The sequence below is a fragment of the Zootoca vivipara genome, chromosome 12 (genome assembly GCF_965207765.1).
Source record: "Zootoca vivipara chromosome 12, rZooViv2.hap1.1, whole genome shotgun sequence".
NCBI lineage: Eukaryota > Metazoa > Chordata > Lepidosauria > Squamata > Lacertidae > Zootoca > Zootoca vivipara.
This window is the reverse complement of record NC_142595.1, coordinates 48951670-48970190: the sequence shown is the minus strand read 5'-3', so window position 1 is coordinate 48970190 and position 18521 is coordinate 48951670. Positions and strand designations below refer to the sequence as shown.

The following is an 18521-nucleotide window of genomic DNA, read 5'->3' as shown; positions in this document are numbered from 1 at the left end:
GGACACTTTTTTCAACCCCTCCATCTGCGTCTCCTCCACATCACCACTTCTTGCTCTTTGCGTGTCACAGAGCTGCCCCCCCCCCAAAAAAAAACCAGCTTCCAAAAATAAGCACAAAAGAGAAAGTGAGGACCACAAAACAGCATGAGGACTGTTCCATTCTGTGTGAAGCTGTGAATAGCTGTGCCTCCATCCGGTGTGAAGCTGTGTGTACTGTGCTTGATAACTGTAAATGAGCGTTTGTGTTTTTCAAAGATCTTTTGTCATTCCCCATTGACTTTAAAAAGCCCCAGCTTCCCTGTGTTCCCTAAGGTAGGTGCTAAGGTGCTCAGCATTTTATCAGTTACCCAATTTCTCTCAGCTTCCACATCTGCTTTTGGGAGTGGCCATGACAGCTTCTGCAGAGCAGCTCAGTGCTGCAAGGCATGCTGGGAACTCTTCTTGAGGCCGCCCTGGTGGTCAGCGCCGTTTGACACCAATGGTGCACCCATAATGCTCAGCAATGCCACTGTGTTTCTTCTCAGTGTGTTTGGAAAGAAGATTACTATTGCAGATGCATCAGCTCAGTGCTGCTGCTGCTGCAGCTGCTTCTTCTAAACTCAGCCTTTGAAGCATGGAGCAAATTGGCTGTCTCTTTGTCCTCCTGGGTAAGACCATTTTCTTCTCTCCTCCAACCCCACTCTTTTCCTTCTTCTGGAGCCTCCTATCTACATTTCCTTTCCCAGTTTCCACTGTCTGCGTTTACTCAAAACTTCTGCCTCTGTTCTCTGTTTCCAGGTGGGTCTTTAGGGTGGGATGAGCACATCTCAGGCAAATCCTTTGCAGCATTCACACAATGTCATTGGCATGAGAAAGTTGGGTGTGTGTGTGTGTGTTTTAGCTTTCCTGGAGAAAAAAATCTAATAAAAACCTGTTGCTGATGGCTTGTACACCATACCTGAAGAACTGGTTGACAATCTGAAGCCCTTGCCTGGGCTCACAATTTTTCTGGGGTTTTTATTTCCACCAAGACCACTGATCAAGTAGATTTGTACAGTTCCTTTTACATCATCATCATTATTGCTTTTGTCATTGATACTTTTATTATTTTAAAATAAACAATATTCTGGGGTAAAGTGTGCTTATAAATCCATATATTGGTGAACATAACATTCAGAAATGTGTCAAATTAGAGGAGATTGCTGTGCAAAACAAAATGTGTATGAGGCTATTTAGGAGTACAGATTATGAAACTTGAAACGATGCCTTTTTCTTTCTTTTTTTACATAATATAAGCACAACATTTTCCTCCTCTGTTCTCTTTCAGCCTCATTTTCGGCTCTTTCCTGGATGACGGCCCTTGCAGGTAATCCAATTAATATAACCTCAAGTACTGAGTGGTAGGGAGATACTGTCTGTGTGAACACATTGTAAAATTTAGATGTGGATATATTGTTGTGGCACTTTGTTCCTTATCCTGTCCCTTATCTTGAAGTCCCAGAGCTGAAGGGTATGAATGGTGATTCAAAGGGATCACCTACGCTTCCTTTCATGCTCTGCTTTCTAAGCACAGATCCGGGATTTCCAGGTCCAAATAGTTTTTTTGGGGGGAAGGGGAGAAGGGAGGAGAGAGAGATTTTCAAAATCTGATTTTGAGTTTAAGAGGCATTGGAGTAAAAGGTGGAATGGGAAGGGTTGGGACAGTCAATCCCAAACAGAAATTGAAGAATTGTGGAAGGTTATAGGGATTCATGAATCACCTAATGCAATGGGGAGATCCTAAGGGAGTGGCCGAACTGTCTTTTTATTGTATCTCCCTCTGTTTCTCAGATACTGTGGCTGCACATCCATCAGGCCTTTGGCTGTCTCTTTCACCTCCACACAGCACCTTTGCTCGAGGAGAAAAGGTTTCATTGATATGCTCCCCCCCAGAAGGACAGAGGCCAACGCTGTTCTATTTCTATGAAAAGAGAAATGGTCTACCGGTCGTGTATGGACAGCAGGCACAAAATATCTTTGAGGTTTCCACAGAATACCTGGAAACAAACAAAACATTTGTCTGTGCTTACCTGGAGGGAAAGAGACTCTTCCTGTCTTCACTGAGTAACGAGGTTGTGCTGTCCATCACTGGTGAGAAACGTACTCTTTGTGACAGAATTGCATGCACAAAAGCTAAGCCAGCGTGGGAATCATGGCTCCTACTCTGCCCAAGCCATTTTGGTAGTTGTATCTGTGAGAGAGATCAAAGGAGCTCTGTCCAAGATCCCTCAGCATATTCACAAAACTGCCACCATCATAGTTCCTTGGGGAAGCCAACAGAGTACAATACTGAAGATTCAAGTCAGTAGTGAAGATGGGCTTTAATGTGGTGTAGCAAAGGGGCAGGTTTATTTTAAGCAGTTCTTCAGTCTTGGGGGACACAGATATTGTTGCTGCTCTACAGCTCCCAACATCCCTTGCCAGCTTGATGGAAGCTGCAGTTCAACAACATCTGGTGACCCAAGGTTGAAGAACTGTGTAAGCCTTTGCTTACGTGGTGAGAAACAGTGATTGAGGAATATTCTGGTCTTCACCGAGGTGGTGCTGTCGGTCGCTGGTGAGGAACATTCCCTTTGTGAATGAATGATACACACAAAGTATAAACCATCTGGGTGATTCTGCCCAAGCCATTCTGTTGTTTTCAATTTGCCAGGTCCAAGGAACAAAAAGCAAGGTCCCTGAATATAGCCACAAAGTCAACATCCTCCTTGTTCCTTAGGGAAGGCGAGAGAGCACAATTGCTATAACATTGATTTATGTTTCTAATATAGCTGAATTTGAAGGAGAGGTGCTGTTGGAATTGGTCTAGAAGTTGCACAGTCTCAGACTGTAGCCCTGATCTCATATATGGGGAATTCTCTGTCAAAGATTCCTGGACCCCAACCAGAACACAAATCCCAACTGTTAGCTGGGAATAGGAACTAGTCTTACTTCCATTTAAGTCTGTAGCATTGCTATGCTCTGAATTCCAGGGAGACAAAAGTGCTTAAGAAGCTAGCCACAAAAACCTCTGTTCCTTCAACTTCTCTTTCAGACCTTCCTTGTGCTCCAGTTTTCTCTGTTTCTCCAAAGAAGGATGTCTATACAAGTGGGGAATCTGTAGAACTCAAGTGCTCATCTTCCGAAACCAGCCATGTATCAAGGACTCAGTTTTTCAGGGACCAACAGGATCTGCATTCAATCATGCCCTCCTCCTCCTCCTCCTCCTCCTCCTCCTCCTCCTCCTCCTCCTCTCTGGGCAACATCACACACACCCTGCACCTCCTTCCTCAAGATGGTGGAGATTATTCCTGCAGGTACCACATAGTGGAATCTGGGCGAGAGATCGCATCCAGAGAGAGCAACTCCATCAGGATTTTGGTGTTGGGTAAGGAGGCCTTTCTTTGCAATACGGATCTCTTGGAAGTTGAAGTGGGAAGCTGTATTGAGTCTGGGCAGTTTAGCTGGTCAAAGGAACAGTTTAGCTGGTCAAAGGAGAATTTTATTAATTGAATTTGAGTATGTACAAAATTCAAATATCATCAGAAATTCTGTAATCCTCCCAGAGTCCTATTTCCTTTTCTCATTTATCTGCTTGCTTCTTGAAGGGGGGAGATATTGTTGGTCTACAACTTCCATCATCCATCCACCAACCAGCTTGATAGGTGTTGCAGTCCAACAACATCTGGAAACCCATGGTTCAAACATGCTTCTTTAGATGAGCTTTTCTTGAGAAAATCATGTTTGTCAAAAATGGTTTTGCTGAAAAATTCCACCAGTTAATGGCATCTTAGGTGATTATGATAGTGACCCCAAGTAAGTAGATTGTGGAAATCTGTGTGTAGCATTTGTTTAGTGCAAGACTGAGAAGGACCAAGGCATTCTTGGCACAAAAGAAGCATACCTTGAACCAACAGCTCATTTAAAGAATTCGTGGATGAGAGACTACAGGAGAATAGCTTAAGGAAGGGGTTGGATGGCATTTTCCCCTTGCACTTCTTCCCTTTCCCCAATGCAGGTCCACCTCCACCAGCTCCAGAGCTGTCCATTATCTCTCCAAGAGAGTCCTTTCTCCAGGGACAACAGATCAAGCTGAAATGCTCCCACCCAGAAGGGCAGCCAGCAGCCAAGTTCTTATTTTATGAAATTAAAGCAGATGGTAAATACACTAGACTCCAAGAACAGATCAAAAATACCCTGGAAATCACAGCAGAATTTCAGGAAATAAAGAAAACATTTGTCTGTGCCTACATGGAAGAAAGCAGTGCAGGACGACAGTCTGAACCGAGTAACAGCATTGAGGTTTCCATCACTGGTGAGTTAAGTTTGGCTAGTTCATATCATCAAAAGGCAGAGGACCTTCTCGGTGGTGGCACCCGCCCTGTGGATCTCTAGGAAATAAACAACTACTGTACCTGACTTTTGAAGACATCTGAAGGCAGCCCTGCTTCGGGAAGTTTATAATGTTTAATGTTTTCTCGTGTTTTTAATATTATTTAATATTATTATTTAATATTATTTTTAATATTATTTTGTGAGCCACGCAGAGTAGCTGGGGAAACCCAGCCAGATGGGCGGGGTACAGATAATAAATTATTATTATTATTATTATTACTACTACTACTACTATTATATCCCTTAACTGTGGCAAAGAGTACCTCCTGGAAGAAAGAGGCACTGGAGACATGAACTATGGGGATGTTATGGGCTGGATTAAGGGGACAATTTCAGACCCAGATTATGGTCCCTGCAGAGACTTCATATAGGCATCTTAGCAGCAGTAACACTGCAGTTTTGGGAGAAAAATAGAACAATCCATATTTCATGTATATTGTTCCAAAGCTTCTCCTGCAGGGGACGTGAATTTATTTTGAAATCATGCCTTGAAATGAACCTGGAGCTGCTTCAGAGGGGCTCCTGAACACATGTCCGCCTGTAGAGACCACTTGTCTGCTCCTTGTCTCCTGGCACAATAGGAGAAAGAGATGCCCGGGGGGGGGATGTTTCATCCTTTTCCCCACTCTGAAACTTCTCCCTTCCCTACCAATCCTGAACAGGACATGGAGGCTCCTGTTGCGGGAAGAGCACAACTATTCACTCCTAGGCATACACTGCAACATTTTGTTGCAGGCCACCCTGATCTTACGTTTTGGGCGGTCTTACATTTTGCAGTTTGAAGGGAAATGGGACACCCCCAAATAAGGCTCGCTTCTTATTCCTTATCTATTTATTTGCTTCTCAGGCCACCTCCCCCCTCCGTTCTTCTCTGTGTCCCCAAAGCCTTACACCTACAGCAGTGGGGAGTTGGTGAACCTCACCTGCTCTGCTCCTGAAAACCTTCTCATGTCAAGGGTTCTCTTTCGGAAGGACCGATGGCTGTTGTATGACTACAGGCCCCCTTCTCCTCTGGCCTCCTTCACGTACACGAGGCGCTTGTTGTTTCCTCAAGACAGCGCGGATTATCTTTGCACATACAAAGCTGCGGAATTTAGCCAGAACATCTCATCCCCAGAAAGCAGCAGGATCAGGATTTCAGTGAGAGGTGAGGCCTTAAAAATGTGTCGTTCTCTTGGAAGGCAAAGGGGAAGGCTGCCCTAGAATGTCCCCACTTCAATCCCCATTGTCTCCTGGTAGGTCTGGGGAACTCTCCTGCCTGAGGACCTGGAGAGAAATGCTTCCAGGCAGTGTAGACAATGCAGAGATAGCTGGACCACTGGTATGACGTGGTGATAAGGCAGCGGCTGACGTTCTTAGATGCCAGGGTTACCTCGGAAGTGGAAACCTTTGTTGATATTGGCTCAGACTGCAATGTGGGTCTGTCTTTGTTTCTTGGACAATGTTTCTGTAACCCTTATTCCAGCATTAATACTTCTCATGAGTAAGAAACCATACAAGGGGCCTGGGGGCATGCTGGAAAGCTCTGACACATCACCCTCATACCATTTACCTTTTTTAAAAATAATTTTAATTGGTTTTACAATTTGGTTTTACATTCACAGGAAAAAAAATCAAATAAAAATACAGAATTCTCGGACTTCCATCCTCCCTTTTGTGGAGTCCACAAATAACCATTTTCACTGCATATCATATTATCCTCCATTTGTCCACAAATCTCTATTTTCTCCTATAGTTCTTTTCACATTGCAAGTGTTATTTCCATCTTCAGAATGTTTTTAACCCTTTAGAGCAGGAATCCCCAAACTTCGGCCCTCCAGATGTTTTGGACTACAATTCCCATCTTCCCTGACCACTGGTCCTGTTAGCTAGGGATCATGGGAGTTGTAGGCCAAAACATCTGGAAGGCCACAATTGAGTCTGGGCAGTTTAGCTGGTCAAAGGAACAGGGGGAGAATTTTATTAATTGAATTTGAATATGTACAAAATTCAAATATCATCATAAGGCAGAGGGCCTTCTTGGTAGTGGCACCCTCCCTGTGGAACAGGGATACAGCAAAGACTCAAGACAAGTTTATAGGTGTGTCCTTCATTCTTGGAGGGGGAGAGAGATGGTTGGTCTACAACTCTCATCAGTCATCCACCAACCAGCTTGATGGGTGTTGCAGTCCAACAACATACGGCAACCTATGGTTCAAACATGCTTGTTTATGATGAGGACCCCAAGTAAGTAGATTGTGGAAATCTGTGTGTAGCATTTGTTTAGTGTAGGACTGAGAAGGACCAAGGCATTCCTGGCACTAAACAAGCATACTTTGAACCAACAGCTCATTTAAAGAATTCGTGGATGAGAGACTACAGGAGAATAGCTTAAGGAAGGGGGTTGGATGGCATTTTCCCAGGGCCGGATTTAGGTTTGATGAGGCCCTAAGCTACTGAAGGTAGTTGGGCCCTTTTTTTTTCCAGCTGTCCTATGTCAACAACAAATTGTCGCTATTTTTTCTGGGGGCCCTAAGCTATAACTTGTTTAGGTATATGTAAATCTGGCACTGCCTTTTCCCCTTGCACTTCCCTTTCCCCAATGCAGATCCACCTCCACCAGCTCCAGAGCTGTCCATTATCTCTCCAAGACAGACCTTTCTCCAAGGACAACAGATCAAGCTGAAATGCTCCCACCCAGAAGGGCAGCTGGCATCCAAGTTCTTATTTTATGAAAGGAAGGCAGATGGTGGGTGGACTGAACTCCAAGAACAGATCAAAAATACCCTGGAAATCACTGCAGAATTTCAGGAAATAAAGAAAACATTTGTCTGTGCCTACATGGAAGAAAGCAGTGCAGGACGACAGTCTGAACAGAGTAACAGCATTGAGGTTTCCATCACTGGTGAGTTAAGTTTGGCTATTTCATTAACTGAAGACTCAAAAAGTTGTCTTTGTCTTCCTAAGGGCATTTCAGAAATTCTGGCATATGTATGTGGGTTGTTGTAACTTGTGGAAAGAAATCATATAGCACTTATTCCAAAGAAATTCTAAGGAATGTAGATAGTGAAGTTAACAATAAAACATAGATAAAATTGTTTTTTTTATCTTAATGAGGGGAAAGGATTTCTGTCTGTTTCTAAACTTAAGCCAGTTGTCTGCCACTGTTTTCTCGCAAGAAATGTTGGCAATATTGATTTTATGGAGGTTATAGAGAATGCTAAAGAGGTTTTCTCTGCATTCTCACAAAACTTTAATTCCCCGCATTCTTCAGGGAGGATCTTTGCCAGGCATAGGCAACCTCAGCCCTCCAGATGTTTTGGGACTACAATTCCCATCATCCCTGACCACTGGTCCTGTTAGCTAGGGATGATGGAAGTTGTAGTCCCAAAACATCTGGAGGGCCGAGGTTGCCTATGCCGGATCTATGCTATTTAAACAGGGTGTTGTTTTTTTATTTAATCCCCTGAAGGTTGTGCAATATCATTAGGGTGCCCAGATCTCTCGGGAGGATTTCAAAAGAAAATGTTTCTGCTGAACTCAACCTGCTGTTCCACTCCATTCATGAGAGTCCTAAAAGAATTCATCTCTATTTGCAGACGACACCAAATTGGGAGCGGTGGCTAATACCCCAGAGGACAGGATCACACTTCAAAATGACTTTAACAGATTAGACAACTGGGCCAAAGCAAACAAGATGAATTTTAACAGGGAGAAATGTAAGGTACTACACTTGGGCAGAAAAAATGAAAGGCACAAATACAGGATGGGTGACACCTGGCTTGAGAGCAGTACATGTGAAAAGGATCTAGGAGTCTTGGTAGACCACAAACTTGACATGAGTCAGCAGTGTGATGCAGCAGCTAAAAAAGCCAATGCAATTCTGGGCTGCATCAATAGGAGTATAGTATCTAGATCTAGGGAAGTAATAGTACCACTGTATTCTGCTCTGGAACGCATCACCCCTTTGAAACGCATCACCCCTTCCAGAACAAGATTGAGAAACAAAGGCAGGGTGCCTGCCCCAAGGAGCATACAAGGGGCATTGTCACATGGGGATCTCTTCTGACCTTGGGATTCTCTTTGATACTCTCTGCAGATGAACCACTTTCCACAATGCCTACAGTTTCCACCCCTGACCAGGCTGTTCCGAGTTTTGCCACCACAACCAGGCTTTCTAGAAAGTCAACACTCACAGCTTCATCATCCAGCTCTTCGCGCTACATCACCAGAACACCCTCAACACACACGAAGCTCCTTGCATCAAGCCCCTCCTGGTCCAGCTCTTTGCAGTTCAGTCTGCGTTATAGCACCACAACCAGCAGCACAGATGCTCAGGAGAGCAGAAAATCATCCGCTTGCTGTGATCCCAAATCAACCACAGACCAAAAGAAGGACGACCTGGAAAAAGGTACACTCCTCTCATGAAGTTGATATTTTTAAGAAGGGGACCCTGTCTCTTTTGCTCCTTTGTCCTTTTGTCCGTCTTTCTTTCTTTCTTTCTTTCTTTCTTTCTTTCTGCATTCATTGTTTTATATTTTTATAAAATTATGATTTTATAGGTTATTAGCCACCCTGAGTGCTGCAGTTGCGCTAGAAAGGAGCAAAATGCCTAAATAAATAAATAAGGGTTGCACTGTAAATAATTCTGACCCATCTGATTCTCTCAGCACAGTGTGGAATATTATTTTTACCCTACAGAAATAAATGGAAACAGTGCTACTGCTGCCTGGTTTGTTTGCTTTTGTACCATTATTATTTTTGTTTGATGGTATTGTTTTTTAATCTGATGGTACTGTACTGTTATTTTATCATGTATGGCTATGTTTTAAGTGATAAAACAGGATTTTTATGATGTTGCCATGCTTCCATTTGAGAGGATCGACCTGAAAGGCAGCCTATAACTACAGAATATGGATGGTTGGAAAGAATAATATTAGAAAGGGACAATCAATGGACCTTCAGAGACCAGGGAGGGAAGAGGAAGGGTGGAAGATAGAATTACCAAACAGGGGAATATGTTAGGCAGCAAAGTTCAAGTCTTTGTTTTGTAACAGTTGACTAGTTCTCTGATCAATAACCCGTTCTGATCAATAGCAATTCTCTTGCAGGTCCATATCCTTTTCTTCTCCCACTGGCCATTGGATGTGGCACCGGCGGATGTCTCTTCCTCCTGGTGTTTGTTGTCTGCATTTATAGGAGGAAGTACAAAGGTATTTGGCAAGGCAGGGGAAGCTGAGCCTGGGGAGATGGACATCCCAGGAGGAATGCAGATGTGGGTGGAAGTAACCCCTGGTAGAATCGTCACAGCCAGAATTATCACTAACTGTTTATGCAGAGCATGCCTTCTTCATTTATTTATTTTTTGACAAAGTAATAATCATAAATAAATAAGAATGAAAATGTGCACCCCACCACCGATATCATTCCATTTTAACTATCCAACCTCCCAAAATTTCAACACTTCTTGCAATGGTTTGACCCCTTTCCATTTTAACAGTACAAATTCTACAAACACCTTCAATATCTCCTCAAAAGCATCCCCCCTGCGTATTCCCCTTCTTACCTTAATAGCACATTAATTTATCATTCATAGCTATATCCCACACCTCTTTATACCATTCTTCCATTTTATATTCTGCTTGCCCCTTCCACTTCCTAGTGATCATAATTCGTGCAGCTGTCAATAAATTTGTGAGCAAGTCCTTCATAGCCTGTGAACCTTCCACCCCATCGTAAATTGATAATAATGCCACCTCTGGACTTTCGGTCATCTTTAACCCAGTGATTTCTGTTATCTCCTTAAACGCCCTTTGCCAGAAAAATTGTTCATATTTACACCCCCACCACATGTGAACATGATTCCCGGTTTCCTGGCCTTCCCTTCCAACATAGCACTGAATTGTTGTTTAGTCATGTCCGACTCTTCGTGACCCCATGGACCATAGCACGCCAGGCACTCCTGTCTTCCACTGCCTCCCGCAGTTTGGTCAAACTCATGCTCGTAGCTTCGAGAACACTGTCCAACCATCTCATCCTCTGTCGTCCCCTTCTCCTGGTGCCCTCAATCTTTCCCAACATCAGAGTCTTTTCCAGGGAGTCTTCTCTTCTCAAGAGGTGGCCAAAGTATTGGAGCCTCAGCTTCACGATCTGTCCTTCCAGTGAGCACTCAGGGCTGATTTCCTTCAGAATGGATAGGTTTGATCTTCTTGCAGTGTGGCTCAAGGTCAGCAACCACACTATCTGGGGTGTACGAGACCTCCATATCTCCAAGATATGGAGCACTGAATATTCCTTGTTTATTTGATTTAATCTGACTGGTGCTAAATACCACCTCCAAACTAATTTATAATAATTTTCTTTCATTTCTACAGACAACATTTTCAATGTTTCTCCCATATCCCCCCCCCAGCTTTCACTATCTATCTGCCCTTTTCCCCACACCTCTTTTAATTGATCTTCTTCATCCTCCATTTCTACTAATATTTTATAAATTTAACTGGTTTCCCTTTTTATAACTGTATTTTCTTCTTTATCTCCCCTTTTTATAATTTTTTTTTTAATTTTGGATATTCTTTGCAGTTCTTGTTTTCCCTTAACCTCTTCTTTGTCCGTCGCTCCAGTTGTATACAGTTAAACCAAGTTATTTTACTTCCTGTTAGAGCTTCTCTTATTTGTTCTTTACTTCTGCCTTCTTCATATTTGTCCTCATGTCTTCAACAACAGCCTGACACACCAAAACCTGCATTTGCAGGAGAAGCTATTTCCATCAGTATTTTGTCTCAGGAGAAACCTCGCCTGTTCCATTTTTGTGTGTCAGGTTGCTGTTAGAAGCACAGCAGCGGGGTTATAAAAGCTAGCAGCCCCATCTATTTGTCCAGGACAGAGATCTGGAATCCTATGCAATGCCCTCTCCATGGGGCTGCTGTTGAAAACTGTTCAAACATTCTGTGGTTTTAAAAGACAGTGCCTTATAAAGAGCACGTCCTGTAGCGTTTGTAAGACCTCCGCAGACTCTCAGTTTGTTTCCAGGCACGATTTGAAATGATGGCCTCTTGGCTTTCAGAGCCCTAAACAACAGCCATCCTTGAAATTTCACCCACTTCTTTGAGTGTTGCAGCACTGTTTCACAGCCAAGCGATGTAAAATGTGGCATTCTGGAGGATATTGCGCCTTACATGCTCTAAGTGTGGGAACCCCCCTGGTGCCCTGTCTATGTGTATCCTTCTTCACTTAAGAGTCACACACATTCACAAACTTTTTTTTTCTTTTCTCAGATAAGAGAGTGACCACAGTGAGGTGAGTATGAAAACTTGGGGGCCGGCAGTCGCAGCTTCCTCCAAGTTGTTGGACATGAGCCTGCGGTTTGTGTGGCCCGTCACCGGAGCAGTCAGGGCTGTTGTGCGCTTAAAAACAGAAGCGGGGACATGCAGTCAGGAGTGACAAGAGGCTGAAAGGTTGTGGCTGCCAAAAAAAGCCACCTCTTTGCAAGAAGATAAAAAGAGCTCTTTAGCACAAGGCAAAGGGGATCCATTTGGCCCAGCCTCCATTTTTCAACTATAGCCAGCCAGATGCCTCTGGGAAGCCTACCAGAAGGCCATTCCTAATTCCTGTTCTCCTGGTTTTCAGAGATAGAATCATAGAATTCTAGAGTTGGAAGGGACCCTGAGGATCATCTAGTTCAGGCACCCCCAAACTCAGCCCTCCAGATGTTTTGGGACTACAACTCCCATCATCCCTAGCTAACAGGACCAGTGGTCAGGGATGATGGGAATTGTAGTCCCAAAACATCTGGAAGGCCAAGGTTGCCTATGCCTGGTATAGATCCTCCCTGAAGAACATGGGGAATTGAAGTTTTGTGAGAATGCAGAGAAAACCTCTTTAGCATTCTCTATAACCTCCATAAAAACAAGTTTGGGGGTGCCTGATCTAGTCCAACCCCCTGCAATGCAGGAATATTCAGCTGCCCCATACGGGGATCGAACCTGCAACCTTGGCATCATCAGCACCATGCTCTAACCAGCTGAGCTATCCATACTGCCTCTGACCTTGGAGGTATCATTTCGCTGCCGCTGCCATGATCCTTAACAGTCACTGATAAACCTCTCCTGTGACTTTCTATAAGCAGCAGCCCCACATCCTGTGACAGCAAGACCCGCAAGTCAGGCGATGTGCTAGGTAGAGATGTCATTCCTTTAGTCTGCCCTCTTCTCCACAACTACGAAGGCCTTGTCCAGTGTCTCACCTGGCCATCCCAGGAGAGCTGACGCTTTTCTTTCCTGGTGGGCTTTTAGCAGGGCAGAAATTCTTGTTGCTTATCAAGCTTCACGTGTTCAAATTCCAAGCCAATTCCCAGTAATGATTTTTAAAAAGCCACCTGTTCTACTATTACCTGTTTTGACTGACAGCAGGCTCTCAGGGGCCTTTCTCTCTTCTCCAGTCCTGTGTCCTGGATATTTTTACCTGATGATGCCGGGACTAGAACCTGGGGGCTTTGGTGTGCAAGGCATGTGCTCTGTCACTAAGCCATGGTCTGTCCCCCAATGGATTTGCTTTGAGATAGGACAGTATATTACCATGGTTACAGGTAGGTAGCCGTGTTGGTCTGGATCGAAGTAAAATAAAAAAATTCCTTCAGTAGCACCTTAAAGACCAACTAAGTTTTTATTTTGGTATGAGCTTTCGTACACTTCTTCAGTATATTACCATATCAGTCCTCCCTGCCCCCAACATCCTGCTTCATTTTCAGCTGCTTTTTGTGTGTTTAGTTGCTTCCTCTCCCCATTGCTTTCCAGCAGCTACTGGAAAACACTGGACATCCGGCAGTCCCTGAAAAGACGACGGTAGGAAGGAGCCGAGTATTCCCCTCTAGCATGCCTCTCTTATCTTCCATCATCTTGCAGGGGGGAGGACAGAGAGGGTAGACACAGCTAACCTGGACTGCAAACCAAAATCTCAACTAGACTTGGGTAGACCTGGGGAGAGGGGACTGGAAAAATTGCAAGGACACCCAGCTTTTTCCCATTTTTGCTTTTTGGATTCTTAATGTTTGGGAAACAAATGGGGGGTGTTATTTGTTTTTTTCCCCAGGCCTTCGTATGTATCTCTAATCCCAAAACATTCAGCAAAACTCAACATCAGTGGAGGGAGGGCACAGTTTCAAGCCTTTCTCCCCCCCCCCCCCAAAGCAGGAACAATTAAATCATTTGCTGGAGTGCCAGAATATTTTATTAAAGAGGATGGTTCTTTCCTTTTCTCTGACGGTGTTTGTCGTTCAAAGCCAGGAGTTTGAATATAGTAACACTTCTTTGCATGGTAGTTTTAATTCAAAGGCTGCATTTCAGCTTGGTGTGTTTTATAAGCTGAAACTATACCTAAAAATGGCAAAAAGTAGTTTCTTTCCCAAATAGGTTTTATCTTAAACAACAGCAAACACAGTAAATAAGGAGTTCACTTATAATATATCAGTGGTTCAGTGCTCATTTATTCTCTTCCCAAAGTAGATTTTATCTTGAACTATTACAAACGCAGTAATAAAGAGCCCACTTGTGATATATATGGTTCAGTGCTCAGACGTCCTTCCGGTAATCCGACGTTTTGTCACTAAAGAGTTTAGTCATTGAGCTTTGTAGTAAATAATATACAGTGGAACCTCGGTTTATGAACACCTCGGTTTGTGAATTTTCAGTTTACGAACACCGTGGACCCATCTGGAACAGATTAATTCACTTTCCATTACTTTCAATGGGAAAGTTCGCTTCAGTTTATGAACAGACTTCCGGAACCAATTACACCCATGCTTTGGGTTAAGTACGCTTCAGGTTGAGTACTCCGCGGACCCGTCTGGAACGGATTAATCCACTTTCCATTACTTTCAATGGGAAAGTTCGCTTCAGTTTATGAACAGACTTCCGGAACCAATTGTGTTCATAAACCGAGGTACCACTGAACAACAGAAGACAGTATGTGAATGACTTAAATCAGGGGTATATCTGTCCCCACCTGCATGTTTCCATCAGGAAAAGCATAGAAAGAGGACAACATCCTTCAGTTTGTTTAACCTACTCCTGAAGGCAGAGGAGCAGGGCCAATTTTTTAAGTTGGCAGCCCCAGTAGCCCACACCTCCTTTGGATTTCCTGCAGCTTCCACCCCCTGCTAAAACCTTTGTTCTGTCTTGCAGATGCAAAGACCCCATTGGAGTCTCTGTAAGTACCGGTAAGTAAGACATTAAACTTTTCTTTCTTTATTAGGGCTCCAGAGAAGGATCAGTGCTTCTTTTTTCTGGCAGGTCCCCTGTGTCTTTAAGAGCCATGTGGTGGCAGGCAGACATTAAAGTGGTGAAGCATTTCCCGCAACCCCTTCATGTTGGGAGGAAATGCACCTGTTGAATTTCTGCCTGTCATGCAGCTGTTGAAGGAAAAGGGGCAGCCCTGCCGCTATACCTGTAGCCCTGGATGCACCAGGTGAATTGCAACTCCCCGATGAGGAACAGTTGCAGCAACTGGGAATTCTTAAGATTTTTTTGTTCTTTCTTTCTTTTTCTTTCTCTATTTATTTCTCCCCCTCCCCCTGCTTTTCTGTGTTTTCATTGTTTCTGGATAAAAGTTTTGGTTTGGTTTAGAAAAGGGGAAATGTATTAAGTTTTTTTATTTTCCTCTATAAACCTTAATAACGTTTAGTTTTTTAAAAAGAGGAAAACTCGTTGTTTACTGCTGAGGAGGGCTTATCCACACCTTCTATTGTCCTGGTGCTCCCCCCCCCGGGGGGGGGGGAACTGCTCTTTAGTGCTTAATCGGAGCAAACGGCAATTCAGGTTATCTCTTGAGTGATGTTTGCTCCTCACTTTAGAGCAAAAGAGAGGGTTTTCCCTGGGAAAGGAGCAAAGAAAGGGGGAAAGCACTCGGACACGTGCCTAGAAAGCATGGGTCAAGCAGAAAACTGCTCAAAAAATCACCTTCACTTGGCGAAAAGGAGCTCTGCCTACAGGCCAACCAAAGACTTTCAGGTAAAAGGAAGTTGCGTTGGGTTAAAGATCGGAGGAAGTAGATGTTAACCACGCTGGTTTTAATGCTTAGATCTCGAAGAAAGGAACATGGCTGGCTGGATGCAGCCGGCAAGCGAAGACTGGGGGATCTTGCCAAAAGGCAAAAGCCCCATGTCAAAAGCCAGGCATCCATTAGAAGAAAAGAAGGCAGATGAAGACGCCGATTCTGGAGCCGAATTCGAATTCCCCGTAAGTTTCAAATCCACTTCTTCTTCTTTGGCGATCACTCATAGCCAAGTAAGAGGGTCTTCCATAAAGGCTGTTCTCCAACTGGAGCACTCGCAGGCCAGTGTTTCCCAGTTGTCTGTGTTTATACTAAAAAAAAATTGGATTTGCCTTGAGACAGTCTTTAAACCTCTTTTGTTGACCGCCAGCATTACGCTTTCCATTTTTAAGTTTGGAATAGAGTAGTTGCTTTGGAAGACAATCATCAGGCATGACCAGTCCAACAAAGTTGGTGTTGAAGAATCATTGCTTCAACACTCACTCGCTGGATCATCACCTTGTCGTGGTGAGTAGGCTTACGCATTCCTATGACCCTTGTGAGCGAAGCCGTCGGGAAACTCGTACTCCCAGCAGGGTCACCCAAGGCGGTAAGGTCAAAGGGAAGGAGCTAGACAAAGAATGATCCAAGAAGTTCAAATCCACTATACACACTCCGTCTCCATGGGCTTCTCATCCTTCTCCCTTATAGCTCTTTCCTTGCATTTCCAGAGTGCCTGGCACAACCCGGTCAGATTATTTATTTATTTATTTATTTATTTATTTATTTATTTATACATACCCTGCCCATCTGGCTGGGTTTCCCCCGCCACTCTGGGCGGCTTCCAGCAAATACCAAAGTACATTAAAATATCACAGATTAAAAGCTTCCCTAAACAGGGCTGCCTTTAGGTGTTTTCTAAATGTCAGGTAGTTGTTTATCTCCTTGACCTCTGATGGGAGGTGTTCCACAGAGCAGGCGCCACTACTGAAAAGGCCCTCTGCCTGGTTCCCTGTAGCTTTGCTTCTCGCAATGAGGGAACCGCCAGAAGGCCCTCGGCGCTGGACCTCAGTGTCTGGGCTGAACGATGGGGGTGGAGACGCTCCTTCAAGTATACAGGACCAAGGCCGTTTAGGGCTTTAAAGGTCAGCACCAACACTTTGAATTGTGTTTGAAACGTACAGGGAGCCAATGTAGGTCTCTTAGGACCGGTGTTATGTGGTCTTGGTGGCCACTCCCAGTCACCAGTCTAGCTGCCACATTCTGGATTAATTGCAGTTTCCGGGTCACCTTCAAAGGAAGCCCCACATAGAGCGCATTGCAGTAGTCCAAGCGGGAGATAACCAGAGCATGCACCACTCTGGTGAGACAGTCTGCGGGCAGGTAGGGTCTCAGCCTGCGTACCAGATGGAGCTGATAGACAGCCGCCCTGGACACAGAATTAACCTGTGGCTCCATGGACAGCTGTGAGTCCAAAATTACTCCCAGGCTGCACACCTGGTCCTTCAGGGGCACAGTGACCCCATTCAGGACCAGGGAATTCCCCACACCCACCCGCCCCTGTCCCCCAAAAACAGTACTTCTGTCTTGTCAGGATTCAACCTCAATTTGTTAGCCGCCATCCATCCTCCAACCGCCTCCAGGCACTCACATAGGACCTTCACCGCCTTCACTGGTTCTGATTTAAAAGAGAGATAGAGTTGGGTATCATCAGCATACTGATGGACACCCAGCCCAAACCTCCTGATGATCTCTCCCAGCGGCTTCATATAGATGTTAAAAAGCATGGGGTAGAAGACAGAACCCTGAGGCACCCCACAAATGAGAGCCCAGGGGTCTGAACACTCATCCCCCCCCACCACTTTCTGAACACGGCCCAGGAGGAAGGAGCAGAATCACTGTATGACAGTCCCCCCAGCTCCCAACCCCTCTAGACAGTCCAGAAGGATGTTATGGTCGATTGTATCAAAGGCCGCTGAGAGATCCAGCAGAACTACCGGTAGGAAACAGCTCTCACCTTTGTCCCTATCCCACCGGAGATCATCAACCAGCGCGACCAAGGCAGTTTCAGTCCCATGATGAGGCCTGAATCCTGATTGGAAGGGATACAAATGGTCCACATCCTCCAGGCGTGCTTGGAGTTGTTCAGCAACCACTCGTTCAATCACCTTGCCCAAGAATGGTAGATTTGAGACTGGGCGGTTATTGGCGGTTATTTTGAGATGGGCAGTTAATTATAATTGTAATTATAATTGTTTATTTCCAGGAAATTGATGCAACGTACTCGCTTCTCGGCTTCCCCTGCTCCACATTCTTCCTGGAAGAAAACAACAGACCCTCAGATACTGAAAACCCAAACCCTCACCATGAAATGAAACAAGGCGGCCATTTTTAGGAGCCCAAAAGGATAGGACAGTTCCCCAGTGGAGGTGTGAACCACGAAGGCCTGATCCACTGATGAAAAGCCACTTTCACAGGCTCCACTGAAATGAATGGGGAGCTTGCACCCCAGCCCACGAATGTTCTTCTGCTCCATCGAAATGAGTGGGTGTGGGACAGACACAGTTCAACCAGGTAAAGGAAATTCCACCTGGGTTGCTGTCTCAAGTTCCTGGACCTCAGGGAGGAGAATTCCTGTCTTACAGACAAAGGACTTTGACTTCCAATAGATTTAAAAAATAATTTTGTAAATTGTGTGTCCTTGTTGCTCAACTTGACCCTTTTACATGGTTTTGTGGTATTTATGCACTGTGATTCGCTGTTATTTTATTGATTATAGATTAGTAATTCTTTATTGTAATTGATAACTGTGAACTGCTAGTTTATTATTTGCTGGTGTTTAATTTTACTGTTTAGTATTGGATCCTAGTGGATTGTTGAGTATTGTTTTATTTGATATGTTGTTTATTTTAAAGCTATTGTGGCTTCTTATATAGGATCTGATTGTTACTATTAATGTTTGATGTTTTATTAAAAAATAATAATACATCCATTGTGTGTTGGAAGCCGCCCAGAGTGGCTGGGGCTACCCAGCCAGATGGGAGGGGTATAAATTATAAATTTATTATTATATTATTATTATTACCAGCGCCTTGGGCCTTGCATGGTGAATTATGCCCCCT

At 44.3% G+C, this 18521-nt stretch overlaps 1 protein-coding gene across 4 annotated transcripts; it reads left to right on the top strand.

Moving 5' to 3' along the window:
• The first annotated feature begins 499 nt into the window (after positions 1-499).
• On the top strand, positions 500-18387 carry LOC118095755 (uncharacterized). Of its 4 annotated transcripts, none has more exons than XM_088655903.1 (15): positions 500-647; positions 1307-1345; positions 1810-2109; positions 3053-3385; positions 4016-4312; positions 5240-5539; positions 6980-7276; positions 7971-8090; positions 8471-8782; positions 9483-9584; positions 11649-11670; positions 13170-13214; positions 14553-14587; positions 15448-15605; positions 17666-18387. In XM_088655903.1, exons 1-15 carry the CDS (start codon positions 614-616, stop codon positions 17792-17794), a joined length of 2523 nt encoding a protein of 840 aa, XP_088512029.1. In that variant the 5' UTR covers positions 500-613; the 3' UTR covers positions 17795-18387. The 4 variants fall into 4 exon arrangements, with proteins under 4 accessions (XP_088512029.1, XP_088512028.1, XP_088512031.1 ...); XM_088655902.1 differs by having other exon boundaries at positions 13167-13214; XM_088655905.1 differs by lacking the exon at positions 7971-8090.
• Positions 18388-18521: the final 134 nt, after the last annotated feature.